Source organism: Azolla caroliniana, unplaced genomic scaffold (assembly GCF_043228905.1).
Source record: "Azolla caroliniana isolate FFs.n. ecotype wild unplaced genomic scaffold, voAzoCaro1.0.p SCAF_11, whole genome shotgun sequence".
Taxonomy (NCBI): Eukaryota; Viridiplantae; Streptophyta; class Polypodiopsida; order Salviniales; family Salviniaceae; genus Azolla; species Azolla caroliniana.
In genome coordinates this window covers 14,330,637-14,349,336 of record NW_028230446.1, presented here as the reverse complement: position 1 = coordinate 14,349,336, position 18,700 = coordinate 14,330,637, and the positions used below count along the sequence as shown (strand labels likewise).

Genomic DNA, 18,700 nt, shown 5'->3' with positions numbered 1-18,700 from the left:
GGCATTCTCTCGTTACATGCATTAGTTAATGATGATTGTATCTCCAAGACAAGGCGAAATGTGTTATACAATAATCATGACAATACATGTGGAGAGGGTGGACAATATTGCTTTGTTGTAAATAATCAAGAGTAAATTTCCTAAGATCCAAGATAGAATTTTATTCGATGAAACCAATGGATAAATAGCTTATGCGACTTACCAATAATTTTTTTCCTTAACATGAATCATATAGGCAATATGCCTTCGCTTCCCAATAGAACATTTTAGGAGCAATGTGTTGTCATGCATACACGTGTATGTGTGCTACTGGAGTGGGACCATGGGAGTATTGGACTAGGGAAGATGCAAGACTAAGAGTGCACAAACATTTGGAGACTCGAAGGCTCCCATGAGTAGAAAGCTCCTAGGAATCAAAAGGTTTTTAGATTCAAAGGCTCGCCATACTCAAAGGCTCCTCAAACTCGAGGGTTCCTCTGAGTTGAAGGGAGCAACGAGTCAAACGATGATTAACTTGCGAGGTTAGAATCAAAATACAATGGTAATGCAAGAGACATGAGATTATGGAGGATAATTACATAATAATGTTATCAAAGGGGCCTATTTTAGGCCAAAAAACAATAGATCAAGAAAGAACCCTTTATAGAGTAGGGTTTACAAAAGTACGTAACGAATGGGTACAACAGTGGTAACGAGAAGTGATACAACAAGTGATTAGAAGATAGCCATTAAGTTTAAACGGAAACCAAAAGTTGGGGAGTAATCCAAGTTTTCGGTGAAGGCGAATCAAGTGGGCCGTCGAGAAGAAATACCACAAAAATACAACAAGTTGTGAAGGTACTCCGAATAGAATATTAAAACGATAACATATTAAGGTCAATCGCTAAAAGATAGCACATATATTACAATCTATAAACTAGTGGGAATATGTGTGGCTAAACCAGATGCCAACTAAGGTGAGGCGAAAGGCCATGAGGCATAAGAAACGAAAACATGATTCTTAAAATATAAGAGTGATTCTTGTTTCATTGATACATAACTCTATACTAACAAGGTCAACACATATAATATTTAAATAAATAACAACTTAATTAACTAACTTGTATCAATGATAGCAAATAGTATATATTCATAAGTCATAAGCAAATGGGGAAGGTTAGAATGTGGTGACAAGCGTACGATTGTTTAGTATTAAAATGTGATAATGATAATGTGTCCCATTTCATAAAGTATTCAAACTTCTTCATGTTGCAAGTTGCGGCATTTTCAATAGCAACAAAAACTAGCGAAAAAAATTATTTATTTATTGTTGTTAACAGAAAGAGACATGTCATGTATGATCTTCATTGAATGTAAGCGGTTTTTTTCTAAAAAAGAATATACTCCATTTGTTAAAGATGTCCTTTTGTACACAACTTTAGTCCCCTTATTGGATTGGATAATTTAGGCAAGGAATGTAAGCATGAATTGTGTGGTATATTTGGTTGCATAGTAGCTCTATTTAATATTAGAGCAAAAGAAAATTATCCTTGAGGTAAAATTATTGAGTGTTCAATTGTATATATCATACTTCGTAAAAATTGAGGATTGGATAAGATTGAGAAATTGTACAACAAGAATTAGATAGGAAAATTGTTCGTATAGGGGTAGAATTGATCATATTTTCCTCATATGTTGGAAATATTTGACAACCACATAGGACTAGTGAGCATGGATAAGGTCGAGTTTCCCTTGTTTGTTTGAAATATTTCATAGCCATGTAAGATTCGTGAGCATGGGATAAGATCCACAAGTTGTAGGTAAGGAGCAACTTGCAAAATTATGTGTTTTTAATTTATACTTGCGTATGCTAAATTGCATAAACTCAAGTGTTCCCAACATGACAACTACACATGCATAAGTTTGAACGTCAGGGATCAATATATAGCCCCCCATGTGTGAATCCTAGGAAAATGGTAGGACACGGGAAGGGATTGACATGACTATGTAATGGATGGTTGGGAGAATGGTCAAATTCATGTTGGCGTGTCCAAAAAGACAAAGCCATCGCAATCATTTCAAAGTTGGTTGCTTTTTGAGAAGGGGAGAAACTTACCAAAATAAAAACAAAGAAGTTTCTTTTTTGTTTTAAGTTCTCGCTAAAACATTCGTTCAACTTTTCTTCATCCCTCTTCTCTTTTAACAACCACGGTCAACCCCAATCATCATCAATAGACATCTACATTTCGATAACAAGTGTTAAACTAGCTACCCTCGCCATTATGAAACACAACCTTGATTGTTCTTCATATTCATTGTCATTGAGAATTGGTCGTGAATGTCTTTAACTGTGGTGGCTTTAACTAGTCGTGACTATTATTGTTGATTGATGTGGTCGTTTTGAGATGTTTTAGCCATTCATTCAATGTGGTTCCACATGTTTTGCAATGTTAATTAACCATTGTGTATTTTGATAGCTATGGACTTATTTTCTTCATATGAAGTGTTTATTGGCACAAGCTATCATGTTAGTTTTCACAAACCCACAATGTTACATCTCTTTCTTGTCATGTCTTATTACAACTAGTTACTAGTTACAATGGTGATGCAAGGAATTTAAAAGTAGCCCATAAATTTCCTAAAAAGGTGTTTGGTAATGTTTGCCCAATTTTTTAGAGTTTGGACTCAAACGTCATATGTGAACACATCATTGACATAACCACAAAAGGGTGCAAATGTGGCGATATTGATGAAGAATATCAAAATACATACACATGATGTTTCTAATCACCTTGGAATACATTTTCTCGATGATATTGAAATGACAAGTGGTGAACTAGTCTTCACGTGACGGTTTATCGTAAGTATTGGTTTGACTTCATATATATGGTTCACAAATAACTATTATTTGAGAACTAACCATATTGTAACAAGGAAAATTGGGATCCAGTTATTGCACTTGGCCACTTGTTGAATGACTATATTCTAAAAACCATGTAGTAGTCAAGATGGGAATCTCGAGTTTCAACAAAATGGTAACTTTTTATTCTTCCTCTAATTTCAAAACATGCATCTTTAAGATTTGTTTCAAAATGGTTTATGTTTTCCCTTGAGAAATGTAACTCCATGGAGTGAGGAGTGAGCTAAAGTGAGAATTGAAAATCAACAATTTGATGTGCATCACTCTAAATTTTCCACACCCTCCTAAATAATTAATACTTAATTGAACTAGAAAACATTAAGATGCTCGGTATGACAAAAAAGTTAGTATGAAACATGGTTGGCCTACATTTGTTTGTTTTCATATCATTGTCATGTCGTTTATAAACTTTATTGTGATTTTTTTTGTATGGGAGAAACAAGATCCTTGCTTGACGGAGCAATTGATTGATTTTTCATCACCTAAAACCATGAGTTTGTGCATCGTCATCGCAATCATAATACTTATTATATTCTCATGTTTGGGTCTAATTTCAAACATGCACCTTTAAACCTGGAGATTAGCAAAATCCTCTAATTTGGATGGGTACTTGACATCGTGAAATGGTTTAAGATACGAGGAGTAAAACATCTATTGGGGTTTGCATGTGATGCTATGGAGTATGTGACCATCGAGGATAGATTACTGTACGCATTAAGGATGAATTGGCAAGATTACTAAAATGTCAAAATCGGAATATTACATGACAATGATTAATCCCCAATATTGGCCCAATACAGTGAAAAAATGCCAGAGAAAGTATCGAATCGCATCTCACAAACCCCATGAGCCTTGGCTTGTGGAGAACCTTACATACATATGTACATGCATACCTCCCCGTGTCGGGGATTGGGTAATTTGCACCCATGCTGCCTTCCTTGGATGCAATACATACAACACATACATACATGCAATACATACATACATACATTACATTCAATACAAAACAATACATACATTACATTCAATACAAAACAATACATACATTACATTCAATACAAAACAATACATACATACATACATACATACATACATAGACTCTTCCAAATACATACGCATTCCGATGAAAACGCAAAACGCAAAACGCAAAAGCCACAAGATTTATATATGTATGTTTTGAGCTAAAAAGTAGAGAGCGAGAGAGAAAAAGAGACCGAAGAAGCAGCAGAAAAAACAGAGGAGCAGCAAAAACAGAGCAAAAATCAGAGGAGGAGCAGCAGAAACAGAGGAAGAGAAAACGAAAGGGAGGCAAGGAAGGCGCGCGAGAATCCATGGCGACCTTGACAAAAGGCATGTCTTACAGACGGCAAGGCTCCTCGGGCCTCATCTGGTCTGATCAGAACGCGATCTATCAACGACACATGGTAGATGAGAAACCGTATTCTTCACAAGATCAGAAACCTTCGTCTTCACAAGATCAGAAATTGATGATGATGAGAAACCTGAGCACAGGGAGTACAAAAGCGTCGCCTTCATCTTCAAGTACCATTGCCATGTCTACACCACCACCACCATCATCATCATCATCATCAACAGCAATACCAGTAAACACAACATCAACTATGAATGCTACGTCTACCTCTGTTCCCGGTTCACAACATAAAAGCAGCTTCAATGTTGTTAAGTGGATCAAGAGAGCTCTAACCAGAATGAGAAGATGAATCATTAGGTACTGGGTATCAATTTTCCTTCATCTTTGGCCTTTGTTTTGTTTTCCTGTGTTTTTATTTTCAATTCTTCAGGGTTTAGGGTTCAGGGTTGTATCATGATTTGGTTGGATATCCATGATTCATAAGTTGGGCATGTCTATTCATGATTTGGGTGGAACAATTTAGAAGAGATTTAGATAGTTCTATTTCAAGCTTTGGATGAATTCATTCATGACCTGACATGGTCTGTTCATGATTTGGTTAGATTTATTCATGGTGTGAACGGGGGTGTGTATGCATGATTTTGGATGCATCTATTCATGATCTAGATGGGTCTGTTCAAGATTTGGATGGATTTATTCATGATCAATATGGGTCTATTCTTTCCTTGGATGGGTCTATTGATGTTTTGGATGTATTTTTTCGTGGTGTGGATGGCCCATTCAAAGGTTGGATGGATCCATATCCTTGGATGGAACAAGTACATCGAACTCTATGTTGTGCTTGTGAATCTGTTGGAAGTTTTGTCTGTGACACATATACATGTACAATAATCCCTTTCTTTCTGTACATGCTTTGAGTATATAGGAGAAACAATATTTCATCCTTCGTTGAAGGAATATTTCTTCATACCATCATAATAGTATTGCAAATGATTAGGGAAATTTTACATTACATTAGTTGATCTTGGGTAATGAGCACATAAGCATGTATCAATCTTCTTATACATGTGAATCTAAATGAATTTGAATATGTTTCTATATGATTAAAGAATATTGATTAAATCCTTCTAGATTTAGTGATGTTTTAAATTTTTTCTTCTTCTTCTTTATTTTTAGAAGGGCGGCTATTCAAACATAGGAAGTCTGTGCCACTGGCAACCTAGCTGGTGTCAAGATCTTTCCGTGTATCACTACATCAAGATTTACTGGATTCAAAGATTGGATGGATCCTGAATAGTTAAGCAGAATCTTGTCGCCAAGACAAGCACTGTAAACTATGTTTTGCTCGTGAGTCTAGATAATGAACAAACACGCATTTATATATATATGTTGTACATAAATATATAGACAATTAAAATTCTGAACTTTGTAATGTTTTTGGCAATAATGGCTTTGATGAACAGGCATGCTACTGTATGCTTGTTAGCCTGATTTCTTATTACCGAGATGGAATATTGTAAATTATGTTTTGCTCTTAAGTTCCCACAAGGATTTTGTTTCATAAATGTCATTATTTCCCTATCTGATCTTGATTTATGTACCTTGCATTTGTTCTTAATAAGTTCATGTGGGAATCTGTCTTTTTGCCATAAACTTAGATGCAATCTTCTTGTAAAGAAAGAAACATGACACCATGCGTGAAAAAAATTGCAACATTGCAAGAAAAATATTGAAGAACTCTCATACAAATAACAAAATATAAAACTAGTTTAGAAATGAGAAGTTACAACATTTTCTATTAAAACATGTTACCTCAAATCATCTCATGAGGTGTAATTTTTGAAATAAGGTTTGTAGATCAACCATGGCGATGAGAATATCATTTGATGTTGTGGAACTATCTCCTATATTTGCATTTGGCATATGATTGAAAAAGTTATAAAAAAAGGGTGGGTGATTTCTTCCATGGTTGTATGTCAACCGTGGATGGTTTGATGCCATAGAACCATCTTCTCTATTCCAATTAGGTGTATTATTGGAAGAGTGATGAAACAAAATTGGAAGATTGCTTCCGCGATCATTGGGTCGCATTATCACATCTCTCCTGGAAGATGGAAAATCATGGACATGACTACCTAGTTGATTAGGAGTAATTGGCACATCATAGATTTGTCTATCCAATGTATTGGGAAACACTGGCACATCATGGGCATGTCTACTTGGTGGGCTAGGAGTCACTAACACATCATGAACATGTATATTTTGTCGGCTAGGAACCATTGGTAGATTTCCTTGTGGGCTAGGAGTCACTAACACATTATGAACATGTGTGCCTTGTGGGCCAGGAATCACTGGCACATCATATGTCATGTGGTGTAAATGATGAGGATGCCGGTGAGCATCAAGGACATACGTAGTTTGAGGATAAGTATTTTGATCAGAGGTGGGAATAATAAAGTCTCTTGTAGAAGAGGCTAAAGGAGTTGTGGGGACGATGATAGGAATGTGATGTGTGAGCGGCAAATTTACCGTATCATTAATGGATTCCTCAACGAATGATTGGTGATGCAATGATTCATTGGTTGTAAGTATTTGAGCTCTACACACTGGGCAACTGTCATGGTGACCTTCGATCCAAGGGACAATGCACTCTCGATGGAAAACATGATCACATGGAAGCCTCAAGGTTCTCGCATTCACTTCCAAATTCTCTAAACAAATTGGGCATTGACTTGCATCATCATAATTTTCATTACTTCTACTCCACACTTCTTCCTTACACGCCCTCAAGACCGCATCCACATTGATTAAAAGTTTACTCTCATCATGCTCCAACGACCTAGTTATGATAATGTCCCTCACTCTATTATCCCCATAATCATCCTCATTGTGCAATAGGTTGTGCAAATTAGTCACTTCATGTCTGAAATGTTTAAGAAATAAATTTTTTTAGCAAGGTTTAAATGTAGTGGCAAACCACATTATACTTCTTAGAAACTAAACATTGTCAAATTTAGGTCGTATTCTCCTTTAAATCTGAATATTTTAATGTGGCAAAAGTTTTTGAGTCCAATTTTTTCACCACTAAATCTACTAGTGGGATGTGAGTAGTGGCCCCTCGTATTAAAAGCTTGCAAATTGGCATTGTTCCTTAAATTGTAGAATCTTGATGTCTCTTCCATAACAAGTATGTCTTTGAGACTATAAAGCTTCATTGGTTATTCTAAATTTTATGGGTGCATAATACACTAGAACTTTATGGGCTCTTGCTAGAGAAATTTTAATTTCGAATAAGCCTTTAAGTTACATAGATGTGATTGTTTCCATGTTGGTTTCAACTTCAATTGCATTTATACATAGTATGAAAAAGCTTTTGTATTCACAAGTTACAACCAAGCACCCATTTATGTTTGACCTACACTATCTTGACATATATTTCTATCACATTGTGCTTACACTATTGATTCAATCACTTTGTCTTCTTCTACCACTAGTATCATATACTAATGTAGGCAATTTAATGCATAGACTTACATACAACAATGCAAAGAGATCAACCATTGTTATGAGCATACATCAAATTACAAGATAATAAAAATAAAAAGGTTCTAATTATAATCAAATTCACCTTGAAGAATTTCCGAAAGATGCATTTTCAACAAGCTCGTCAAGGAACCTCCACAAACTCATCTCAAAGGCGGGATAATATTGAAAAGAATGGCATACAATGGAAGTTTTTATAGGCAAGGAGAAACACGCAAACAGATTTATAGAATTGTTTGCAACTATCTGCTATTGTATCATGTGAGTGCATTTAACAAGGAGAGGGGGTATCTGTCCATAACTTTATAATTGTTGAACAGAGAGAAAGTTCCATGAAACTCTTTCCAAAAATTTCCAATTTAAGCAATCCATTATTGAATGAATATCTATTGTGATGGCTTTATTCCAATAGATGCCTTATGTTGCTTCAAGACAAATAGCATAATGAACTTTCCTCTTATACAAACAAAGAATAATAGCATTGCAAAAGTTTATAGCTATATTTTAGATTGATGCTTCAAATACAATTTTCAGGAAATTTATAAGAATGCAACTCTATTTATGTATAATCACCAAACTACCATACAAGTATTGCCATACCTTTTATGTGTGCAAACAACATGTCACCAATTAATTGACATAGATAATGTGTATTATCTCATTGGTGTATTGCTTAATCAACGTGGGTTAATTAGTGGCACATTACTATATTAGAGCACTTCATTATGGACAGATCTCAATTAATTCATTAGATAGCTACGATAACTGATTTTAGCATTCCTAGCTTAATTAGGTAAGAATAAGTGAATGGTTGCCAATGATACACTTAATTACAAATATCAAGCTACTATCTTCCTTGAATATGCTAAACAAATCATGACCCATTATTTACATGTGAGTGAGACAACCAATGAATGTCCAACAAATCATGTAAGAAACAATTGCAAATAGATTCCAAGGCTTATCCACGATGCTAAGCTAAGGTAAATTGATGTTGTCCACTTATCTTATGGTTCGTGAGTATTCGTAAGACATGCGCGTGTCACTGGTACGCAATCAAAGTAACAGTTTTTTGTTACAGAAGTGAGTCTTTTTGTAAGAGAAGAAACACTTTGATAGTAAAACATGCAACAAAATAATGTACAGGAAACATTTTTTTTAGTAATAACCAAAGTTCCCTTTTTATGCATGAAATAATGATGTGATCAAGTGGATGATTCCTATAAACTTGGATGCAACAAAGTTTTACATGAACTTCCTCAACTTTGCTCATCGATTTTTGTTGAGATGATACAAATAATGATGTCAACGAAATGCAAGATTAGATTTTCAAAAGGATGATTGCCTGGAAAACTTACAAAAGTCAGAGAAAGGTCAGCCCTAGAAGATAATCACATTCACAGTACTAGACTCAAAGTTTCAAAAGGAGAGTACCATAGTTCATATGTATGAACCCCGTCATTCTCCCTTTATACCATACCAGACAAAATGTCTACAATGATACCATGATATCTTTGTTTTATTTTTTATCAATTGAGTATGCTAAAGCCGTGACAAAAACATACATTTTCTTTCATCGGAAGAGTTTAAAGATAATGCTTGGTGAAAAGCATGCTTATTATTTCAATCTGGTGACTATAATAAAGATTAATAAAAAAGCAAGCATTTTTTCCACCAGTGTGTCTGATAACACTTAGAGAAAGGGTATAGTTCCAATATAATCAGATTCATAGAATAAAACTTAATGAAACATGTGCCTTTGAATTATTATGGATATATTTTACACTCTTTATCCCAATTTGTGCATTATCTTAGCATTGGAATGTCACGCGCATTCTCTACCTCATCGAGAGCTCAAATTTCTGCGATTTTTGAGGCTTGATATCCATTGATCCTCGGGAATGTGATCAGCCCAGTCGGGTCGGAATCCACCCAGAGATATGTGTTGCATCGCATTCTTGATGGTTTCACATGTGGCAGGAGGAAGCGGTGCTGTCCAAAGAAGGGAGTGGTGAACCTCCTCCTCAACCACTTTTAGGGCGTCACTAACCCTCTCTCTTCCTCTTCCTCTTTGGCCTTCTTCTTCTTCTTCTTCTTCTCCTTCTTTCCCCCCATCATCATCACCACAACCCCTGGCAACATCACCGTTGTTCAAATTTAAAGTTTGCTCAAAACTTTGATTTAGTGTCTGCAAATTGTTGTGATCTAGGAGAGTATGTTGCCCATGGTTGTGATCTTGGGTTTGTTGGTCATTATAGTAGTTTAGGGTTTCCTCCATGCCCTCGAGATGCCCGTAGACATGAATTTCCATGCCATTGATGTGAATGACACGGGCACCATTTTCAGAAGAGATAATTCCACTGTCTCTGCTACGTCTTCTTCTTCTTCTTCTTCTTCTATCTTCATCATCATCTACGGGTATTAAACCTTCACTGCCATTGACACTGTCGCTATCACTATCGTGGATCTGAGCATATCCTATTTCCACTACTTCTTCTTCTATTACTACTTCTGCTGCACTTGGATCTGTGCAGGGAAAAAAAACAAAAACAAAAAAGCAGGGTTTTTCTTTTCAAGACTGGATCATAAGGGCATGCACACATCCATCCATGGCCAAAACCCTAAACAAAGCCAAGTAAATCTATGTCATGCAGGCCTTCTCTGATACGATTGAAAGGGGTGCGCATTCTTTATTTCCATTGAAACATGCGTGGTGGGGTGCGTACCTCTTTCTCCGTCATTTGCCAGTGGCACAGCCATCTCGCCTGCTTTCCTTCACTCTCCTTCCTTCTGCATATGTATCCGTATGTAGATATCATGTATGCATTGTATTGTATTGCATCAGAATGTAATGTATGTATGTAATGTATGTATGTACATATGTAAATGTATGTAAATGTATGTATGTAATGCATGTCTGTAATGTATGTAATGTATGTAATGTATGTATGTATGTGTGTAGCTTGTGTCTATCTGCTAACAATTCATAAAGAGGCTTGGCGAGGGAATCGCAGCCTCAGACGATGCAGGGCGCTTAATTGAGAGCGCACGCAATCTGCACTGCCTGATCTCTAGGGAAAAAAATGCGCCCATCCAAAAAGCTGACAACCTCTCTCACTAGGCACCCTACTATCTGATTGAAGGCACCCGGTCATATCCCAAGTCAAGCACTCGACTCAAATCAGGTGCTCGATTTTTTGGCCAGAAAAACCTAGCTTTTATCAAAGCCAATGTTCTTTGCACACCCGGATGTCCAGTAGAAGGGGCATCATGACGTTCATAAACAATTTTATTCTTGATGTCCTTTATGTGTGGTATACAAACCTTACTATTGCGGTACAATAACCCATTCGCAACATAGTAAAGGTTCTTCGGGGTAGATGTGGTTCCATAATCGATGTCAATACCTGTTTTAGCTCTCTTCTAGAACTTGGAAATTGTTCTGTCATCAAGGTATTTTTGTTTACCCCGGATCAAATCAAACAAGTCGTTAAATTCAATGAAACTTAGGGCATTAATTTCTGGAATACGACCTAGGGCATTTGCAACGGAATTCAAAGCCCCTTTTTTATATCTAATTTTGAAATCAAAGTCCTGCATCAACTCCGCCTATCTTGCCTTCGACCCTCGAAATTCTTTTGAGAGAGGAAGTATTGCAAGGATTTGTGGTCTGTTAAAACAACAAATTTACTACCATACAAATAATGTCGCCATTTTTTCAAGGCATATATGATAGCAAATAATCCTTTTTCTTGAATTGAGTAATTTCTTTGGGCCGAATCCTATTATTTGCTTTCAAAAGCAATTGGTCTCCCAATTTGAAATAATGAAATCCCAATAACATAATCACTTGCATCCATCTCAACTTCAAATGTTTGATTAGAATCAGGTATAGCTAAAGTAGGTTCATTCACAATTAATGACTTCAACTTATTGAAGGTTTCTTCAAGAGAGGCATTCCCTTCAATAAGTTCTTGTAATATCCTTCAATAAGTCCGTAAATGGTGCAATGTAGGATGAATAGTTTTGAAGAGATATTCTTAGGAGTCCAACAAATCCTAAGAAAGATTGTAGATCCTTAACATATGAAGATTGTGGCCAATTTAATACCGCTCCTATCTTAGATTTATTGATAGACACATCCGACCTAGATATGTGGTGTCCAAGATATGTAACTTCCTTTTGAAAGAAATCACATTTAGATAGTTTGGCAAATAGCTCGTATTCACGAAGCTTGTCCAAAACCATAGTACGTAAAATTTGTGTTCGTCTAGCATAACATTCATTTTCCTATGTTGGAAAATGAATGCAAATGTTATTCAAACATTCTTGTGTTTTTTTGTTATTTTTTTCCCATTTTTTAAAGTTTTTTTTTCCTTTTTTTATGTTTATTTACCTCATGATAAACAATTAATCCAAAAGTATGGTATTTGTCATTCTTCTAGGGTGTTTACCATACTCAAATGATTGAATCATTCACGAATGCAAATGCACATATGGTTCATACTATGTCCAAAACTATTCAGACATGAAGCGCATCATCCTCAAATGTGTTACTATATATCATGATGTCATCAAGGAATACGACCACGAAATCGCCTAGCTGATCTCTAAATATATCATTCATCAATTGTTGGAATGTGGCTTGAGCATCAATCAACCCAAATGGTAGAACCTGAAACTCATAATGACCATAATGAGTTCGGAAAGTTGTTTTGGAAACATCTTCTTCTGAAATCTTGATCTAATGATAGCTAGTGCGCAAATCTATCTTAATAAAATATATTGTAGTCTATCTATCAAGTCATCAGAACGAGGCAAAGGGTAGGAATTGCGAATGGTGAGTTTATTCAAACCCTTGTAATTTACACACATTCGCCAAGTTCTATCCTTCTCCTTGGCCAAGATGATGGGAGCTCCCCATGGCGATTTGTTGTACCAGATGTGTCCCATCCTCAAGTAATCCTTGATTTGTCGGGCAGTTTCATCCTCTTCGGTTCGACTCAACTGATAAGGGGGTATGCTCACAGGTTTGTCGCCTGGAACCAAGTTTATCTTATGATCTATAGACCACGAAGGAGGTAATCCTTGAGGTAACTTATCCGGGAATAAGTCCTTAAAATGCGACAAGATGTTGTCAGAACCAAGGATAAAAGATAGAGTGATGGAAGAAGGATAGAGAAGAATGTATGTATAAGATAGAGAAAGAAAGAGAATGGATACAAGATATGTAATGAGAGCTAAAGACTGGTGTTGATTCGAATTGATTTGAGAATACATGTATGCGCTTATTTATAGGTTCCTATAGAATAGCTTAGAGATTTCTAGAATGTTCTAGAATGTTCTAGACCTAGAATGCTCTAGGACATTCTAGAACATTCTAGAATAATCTAGAGTTTTTACAATAATCAATGTAATACAAGAAGTAGCTTTTATTGTTTCATATAACAATAAGCTATCTTAATGGTTGAGGTTTTCAAGTATGAATTACAAGGTTCGAGGTTCAAGTCCGAGTGACGCCATAATGGTCATGTGTTCATGACAGATGTCATGTAGAGCATCTTTCTCAAAATCATCCAATGAACTCTTATCTACAAATTGATACAGAGGATCATTGGGTTGTAATATACACACATAAAATTGTGCATCGACATTTCTATCATAAGCATAAAGATGATTAACAGACATTAAATTATTTATCGCAATCCCATGAATAAAAACTTGTTGGTTGTTATTCCCTTCAAAAGAAATTATAGTATGATCCAACCAATCGATATCAAGACTATGTCTATTATAAAACCATATGTAAGTAAGAACTACATCTACCCTTCGTAAATGCATTACATGAAAAGTCAACTTTTCAGTGTAGTTATTTATTACTAGGGGTACACCATGTACAATTAATGAATGCCTATGGACATGCCCTCCTGCAATAAGGACTTTGTAGTCATGGTCATTTTTTGGTTGTTTTTATTCGTAGCATATGCACCATATTAGAATCAGGAAAATTATGAGTGCTACCACAATCAAATAGTATAGTTACAACTTGATTGTGGATAGTCCCATACATTTTAAGTAAATCATGCGGTCCAAGATTATTATTTTTGTAATACAATAGAACTAACAGAATTCAAATAATTCAAGAACATACTTGGAAGTTGGATTATTGGAAGTTGATGGCTTTCTTTATGGATTGTTGGAGTTACCACTCTCCTTTTTCTGCCTACACTCGTTACTCGTTAGCTTTATGCCCAAGTTTCTTACAAAAATTGCAAATTATCACCCGCCTTTTAGCATTGTCGCCTTGACTTATCAGGGAAGGTTGGTGTCTACGTTTATCGCTTTCTCCTTTCGACTCTTTTGGTTGGTAACAAGCTTTTGTGTCAAATAGAATGTTGGCACTTTCCATCACTTCTCCAAAAGTTTTTGGTTAATGAATTGGATCTCATAATGAATATATTTATTGTGGAAACTATTAATATACAATCCTACCAGTATTTCCTCATTTGAAGTATATAATAGTCCATGCTTTGTTATTGTAAAGAATCAGATATGATTCTTGTGTAGCGGAAGAGATGTGTGTTATGTGTGAGAGAAAAGAGATGAGAGAAGAGAAACACAAGATGATAAGCTAGAGAAATGAAATACTCAAGAAGAAGAAGATGTATATTCACTTGAGTACAATAGCAAATACAAAATGTAGCATTACAAGGAGTCACAATCGACTTAGTATGAAGTAAGAGAAGGGTGCTTTATATAAGGTCACCCTCTCTCTTCATTAACTCACTACAACAACTACTCTCTCTTGGGGAATGTGAAGACTATAGTCATGGGGAATATGGAACTCATTAGTTATGTGTCATAGAATATGATTCTATGATAAATAGTTAATGTGTAAAGAGTAATGGTGTCACTCTTGACCTTTGAGTGATTATAGATTCTCAATGGTTGTGTTCACATGTTGCACTATATTGAGCTTGATTCTCAACACGCCTCCTCAAGCTCAACTCGGGTTGGTTCCTTTCGGTTGATGTCCGTTTCGAATGATCTCCAGTGTCTGCTTCGGCTCATACCCGGTGCAGACGGTATCTGGTTCTCGCTTGTACTCCCCCTCAAGCTTGGCAAGTCAGGGGTCGTCAATCCAAGGTTTAACATGAATTGCCGAAGCTTGTTGGATCCTAGGGCTTTGGTGAAGATGTCGGTTGTTTCAAGATTTGTGTTGTTGTGTTGAAGGTCAATGTCTCTGGCTTGAACACGCTCTCGAATGAAGTGATAGTGCACTTGGATATGCTTTGTGCGTGCATGGAACACCCAGATAAATACTACCCATGTTGTCATAGTAGAGGGGAGTCAGATCCTTGATGGGAACACCCAGATCCTTCAAAATCCTCTTGGGCCATACGACATCATATGCAACTACGATTGTGCCCTTGTATTCAGCCTCCGTACTCGAAAGAGCGATGATCGATTGCTTTTTGCTACTCCACAAAATCTTTTCGCTGCCAAGGGAGAAGACAAAACCAGAGGTTGATCGTCGATCGGCTTTGTAGCCGGCCTAGTCGGCATCCGCGTACCCTTCGAGTCGAATTGGTGTCGCCGATTTGTAGAGAATGTCGTAATCCATTGTGTCGTTCACGTATCGTAATACTCAACGCAATCGAAATGGATATCTCACGGAGTTTGTATGAATTGACTAAGGAGTTCGATTGGATAGCTAAGGTCGGGTTGAGTGATCGTGAGATAGATGAGGCTCCCGATTAGTTGACGATATTGAGTCGGCTCGCACTCGTCTGTGCCAGAATCGACATCTATTTTGAGGTTTTGATCGAGAGGGGTTGCCATAGATTTGCACTCAGCCAACCCGAACTTGTATAACAAGTTGAGGATGTAGTGTCCTTGAGAGATCATAATGCCGGTCAGAACTCGAATTACTTCGATTCCAAGGAAGTAATGGACCTCCTTCATGTTCGCCATCTCGAATTTGCTGGAGAGGCGGAACTTGACCTCGTTGATGTCAACTACACTTTCACCTCGAATGACCAGATCATCTACGTATAGGATGATGACAATTGGGGTTCCTGAGTCGTTTCGTACGTAGAGGGAGTTGTCGGATTTCGACATTCGAAAGCCGATTTGATGAAGATATTGCGTTATCTTCAAATGCCAAGCACGCAATGCTTGCTTAAGGCTGTAGAGAGGCTTCTTTAGTTGGTAGACGGTTTTCGGATGAATGTTGGATTCGAAGCTAGGTGGTTATACCATGTACATCTCCTCTTCCAATTCTCCTTGAAGAAAGGTGTTATTGACATCCATCTGGTGGAGATGCCACCCTTTCGCTGCTGTGAGTGCGATTACGGTCCGCACAGTTGTCATCTTTGCCACCGGGGCAAATGTCTCTTCGTAGTCGATTCCATGTGTCTGTGCGTATCCTTTTGCTACGAGTCGAGCTTTGAGGCGGTTGACGGAGCCATCAACATTATACTCCACCTTATAAATCCATCTGTAGCCAATTTCCTTCTTCTGCGGTGAGTGGGGAACGAGATCCCATGTCTCGTTTTTGGAGAGTGCTTGCATCTCCTCATTCATCGCTTCAACCCATTTGGGGTCCTTCGTAGCTTCGTAAAACATTTCCGGCTTTCGTGCAGTTGTTGCCTTCATCATAAAATCGTAATGGTACGCCATATACTTATCATAGCCAAATCGGCTTATCGGGTTCTTTTCTAGGGTGGATCGGCGGAGCATCTCGTTTGCAAATACTAAGGCTTTCTTCGCTCCATTTGTCCGTATGTTGAGGCCTTTGAACTCACTATCGAGGGAGTGAGTCGACTCGATTTCAATCTGATCTTCGTATTCCGGCATTTTGGTCTTCCCTTTATCCAGCTTCGAACTAGGCCAAGATGTGCTTTGGTCGCTCTGGGGCTCTTGTGGCCCACTAAGCCTTGTCGTAATTAGACTTTCTTCGAACATGTGTTCGAGTTGATCTCCATCTTTTATCTCTTGTTTGGTGGATTTCGGGTCGTGCGGGATCAAACTTGATATAGTCTCTGGTGTGTACCAGGATGTTGACTTGTCGAAAACGACATCTCGACTTACTCAAACTTTTCAAGTAGAGGGGTTATAGCATTTGTGGCCCTATTGCTCCAGTGAGTATCCTACGAGGATACATTTCTCCGACTTCGGGTCGAGCTTTTGTCGCTTCTCGTTGGGGATGTGCACGTATGCAATGGAGTTAAATATCCGAACATGTGATAAATTGGGCTTCTTTCCGAAAAACTTCTCGTGCAAGGTAACCTCATGCACGCTGAATGTTGTACACCCGTTCATTAGGCAGATGACAGTATTCACTGCTTTGGCCCAATGACTTCGGCAGGTGCTTTGCGTTCATCATGGCCTGTGCTACTTCGAGGATGTGTCGATTCTTTCATTTGGCTACTCCATTTTGTTGTGGTGTATGTCAACACGAAAACTCTCGCCAAATTCCTTCTTTCCATAGAAAAGCCGAAAATTCGTCAGAGAAGTACTCTTTTCCTCCATCTGACTGAAGACATCGTACATGTCGGCCTGTGGCTTTCTCGACTTCATTCTTAAATTTTTGGAATTGTCCAAACACTTCGCTCTTTTGCCGCATGGGGTAGATACAGGTGTGCCTCGAGAAGTCATCAATGAAGGCCACGTAGTATCCGCATCCCCCGAATGTAGCCGTTTGAGCTAGTTCCCATACATTGCAATGAATTGCGTCGAGTAAGCCTTTGCTCACGTTGTCGTGAAGAATGTGCTTCACGATATAAAAATGAGCTTAAATGTTGTATTTAATAATATTTGAGAGACTTGAACCCACATCCTTATAAACGATATACAATGTACATACCACTAGGCTAGGCTATTTATTTGTAAAAGTGTGTAATAAATGTGCTTCATGATATAAGAATGAAGCTATATATTGTATTAAGTAAAATTGAGGGACTTGAACCCTCAACCTTGTATACCAAGCACCAAGCATACACCACTAAGCTAGGTTAGTTATTTTAGAATGCATTTTCATCATTATAGTTATCCCATATCTATTTTCATACATAGCCATCATTCATCACATGCAATGCATGTGCGCCAAATGGCGATCATGCATTACATGTAACTCATGCATTGCATGCATGCCATGCTCCCATACATTACCATATGCATGGCAACACTTATATAAAGGGGAAAATAGGGTAATCAATTAAGAGAGAGTGAGAAAATAATACAATCAAGTAAAGAAGACTAGCTCATTGGGTGGAGAACCTCTCGTTTCGAAGTTGAGCTCGAGGGTTCAAATCAAGGGTCGGTATTGAAAAGATTCATCTTGCGATCAAGGATTGTAAAGTTGGTAAAATATTATATTTTTAATATACATCATGTTTATATCATATACTCTTGTTCTTTGAATCATACTTTGTCTCAATCTTCTTTCTAGAATCATACTTTGTCTCAATCTTCTTTCTTGAATCATACATTGTCTCTATCTTTTATCTATGCTCGTCTCTCTCTCTCTCTCTCACACACACACACACACACACACACACACACACACATTACTTGTAACTCTTCATCTTACTATCCTTAACCATTCTATCATCACCATACAAGCCTTATTAAACTTAAGTTTCTTCAACTACCCTTAACCTTAGTCCCCGCGACTTCGCCGCACGAACCACAACTACCCCGACAACGTTCCTCTCAAACCTTCGGGAACGGGTGTCGATGTTGTTTGTCGAATTGGCAAGCTGCACACACGCCTTCAATCTCTTCTCTTTGAAGGTCGGGAGTCCGATGATGACTCCTTTTGATTGCATTGCCTTGAGCTTTTGGAGGTTGATGTGGTCAATCCGCTTGTGCCACAACTCTAT

The 18,700-nt window shown here is 37.4% G+C and overlaps 3 protein-coding genes across 5 annotated transcripts; 1 reads left to right on the top strand and 2 right to left on the bottom strand.

Annotated features, from left to right (window-relative positions):
- Positions 1-4,141: 4,141 nt before the first annotated feature.
- LOC147857895 (uncharacterized) lies at positions 4,142-5,855 on the top strand. Of its 3 annotated transcripts, XM_087326630.1 has the most exons (3): positions 4,142-4,163; positions 4,218-4,628; positions 5,448-5,855. In XM_087326630.1, the coding sequence occupies exon 2, from the start codon at positions 4,231-4,233 to the stop codon at positions 4,618-4,620; it is 390 nt and encodes a 129-aa protein (XP_087182756.1). In that variant the 5' UTR covers positions 4,142-4,163; positions 4,218-4,230; the 3' UTR covers positions 4,621-4,628; positions 5,448-5,855. The 3 variants fall into 3 exon arrangements, with proteins under 3 accessions (XP_087182756.1, XP_087182757.1, XP_087182755.1); XM_087326631.1 differs by lacking the exon at positions 4,142-4,163 and having other exon boundaries at positions 4,172-4,628; positions 5,451-5,855; XM_087326629.1 differs by lacking the exon at positions 4,142-4,163 and having other exon boundaries at positions 4,173-4,628.
- Positions 5,856-6,000: 145 nt separating this feature from the next.
- LOC147857894 (uncharacterized) lies at positions 6,001-8,056 on the bottom strand. The gene is made up of 2 exons (XM_087326732.1): positions 7,900-8,056; positions 6,001-7,194 (listed from the first exon to the last, which is right to left on the bottom strand). The coding sequence occupies exons 1-2, from the start codon at positions 7,959-7,961 to the stop codon at positions 6,090-6,092; spliced, it is 1,167 nt and encodes a 388-aa protein (XP_087182858.1). The 5' UTR covers positions 7,962-8,056; the 3' UTR covers positions 6,001-6,089.
- Positions 8,057-9,521: 1,465 nt separating this feature from the next.
- Positions 9,522-10,645, bottom strand: LOC147857893 (uncharacterized). The gene is made up of 2 exons (XM_087328006.1): positions 10,541-10,645; positions 9,522-10,340 (listed from the first exon to the last, which is right to left on the bottom strand). The coding sequence occupies exons 1-2, from the start codon at positions 10,572-10,574 to the stop codon at positions 9,658-9,660; spliced, it is 717 nt and encodes a 238-aa protein (XP_087184132.1). The 5' UTR covers positions 10,575-10,645; the 3' UTR covers positions 9,522-9,657.
- Between the last annotated feature and the right edge of the window lie 8,055 nt (positions 10,646-18,700).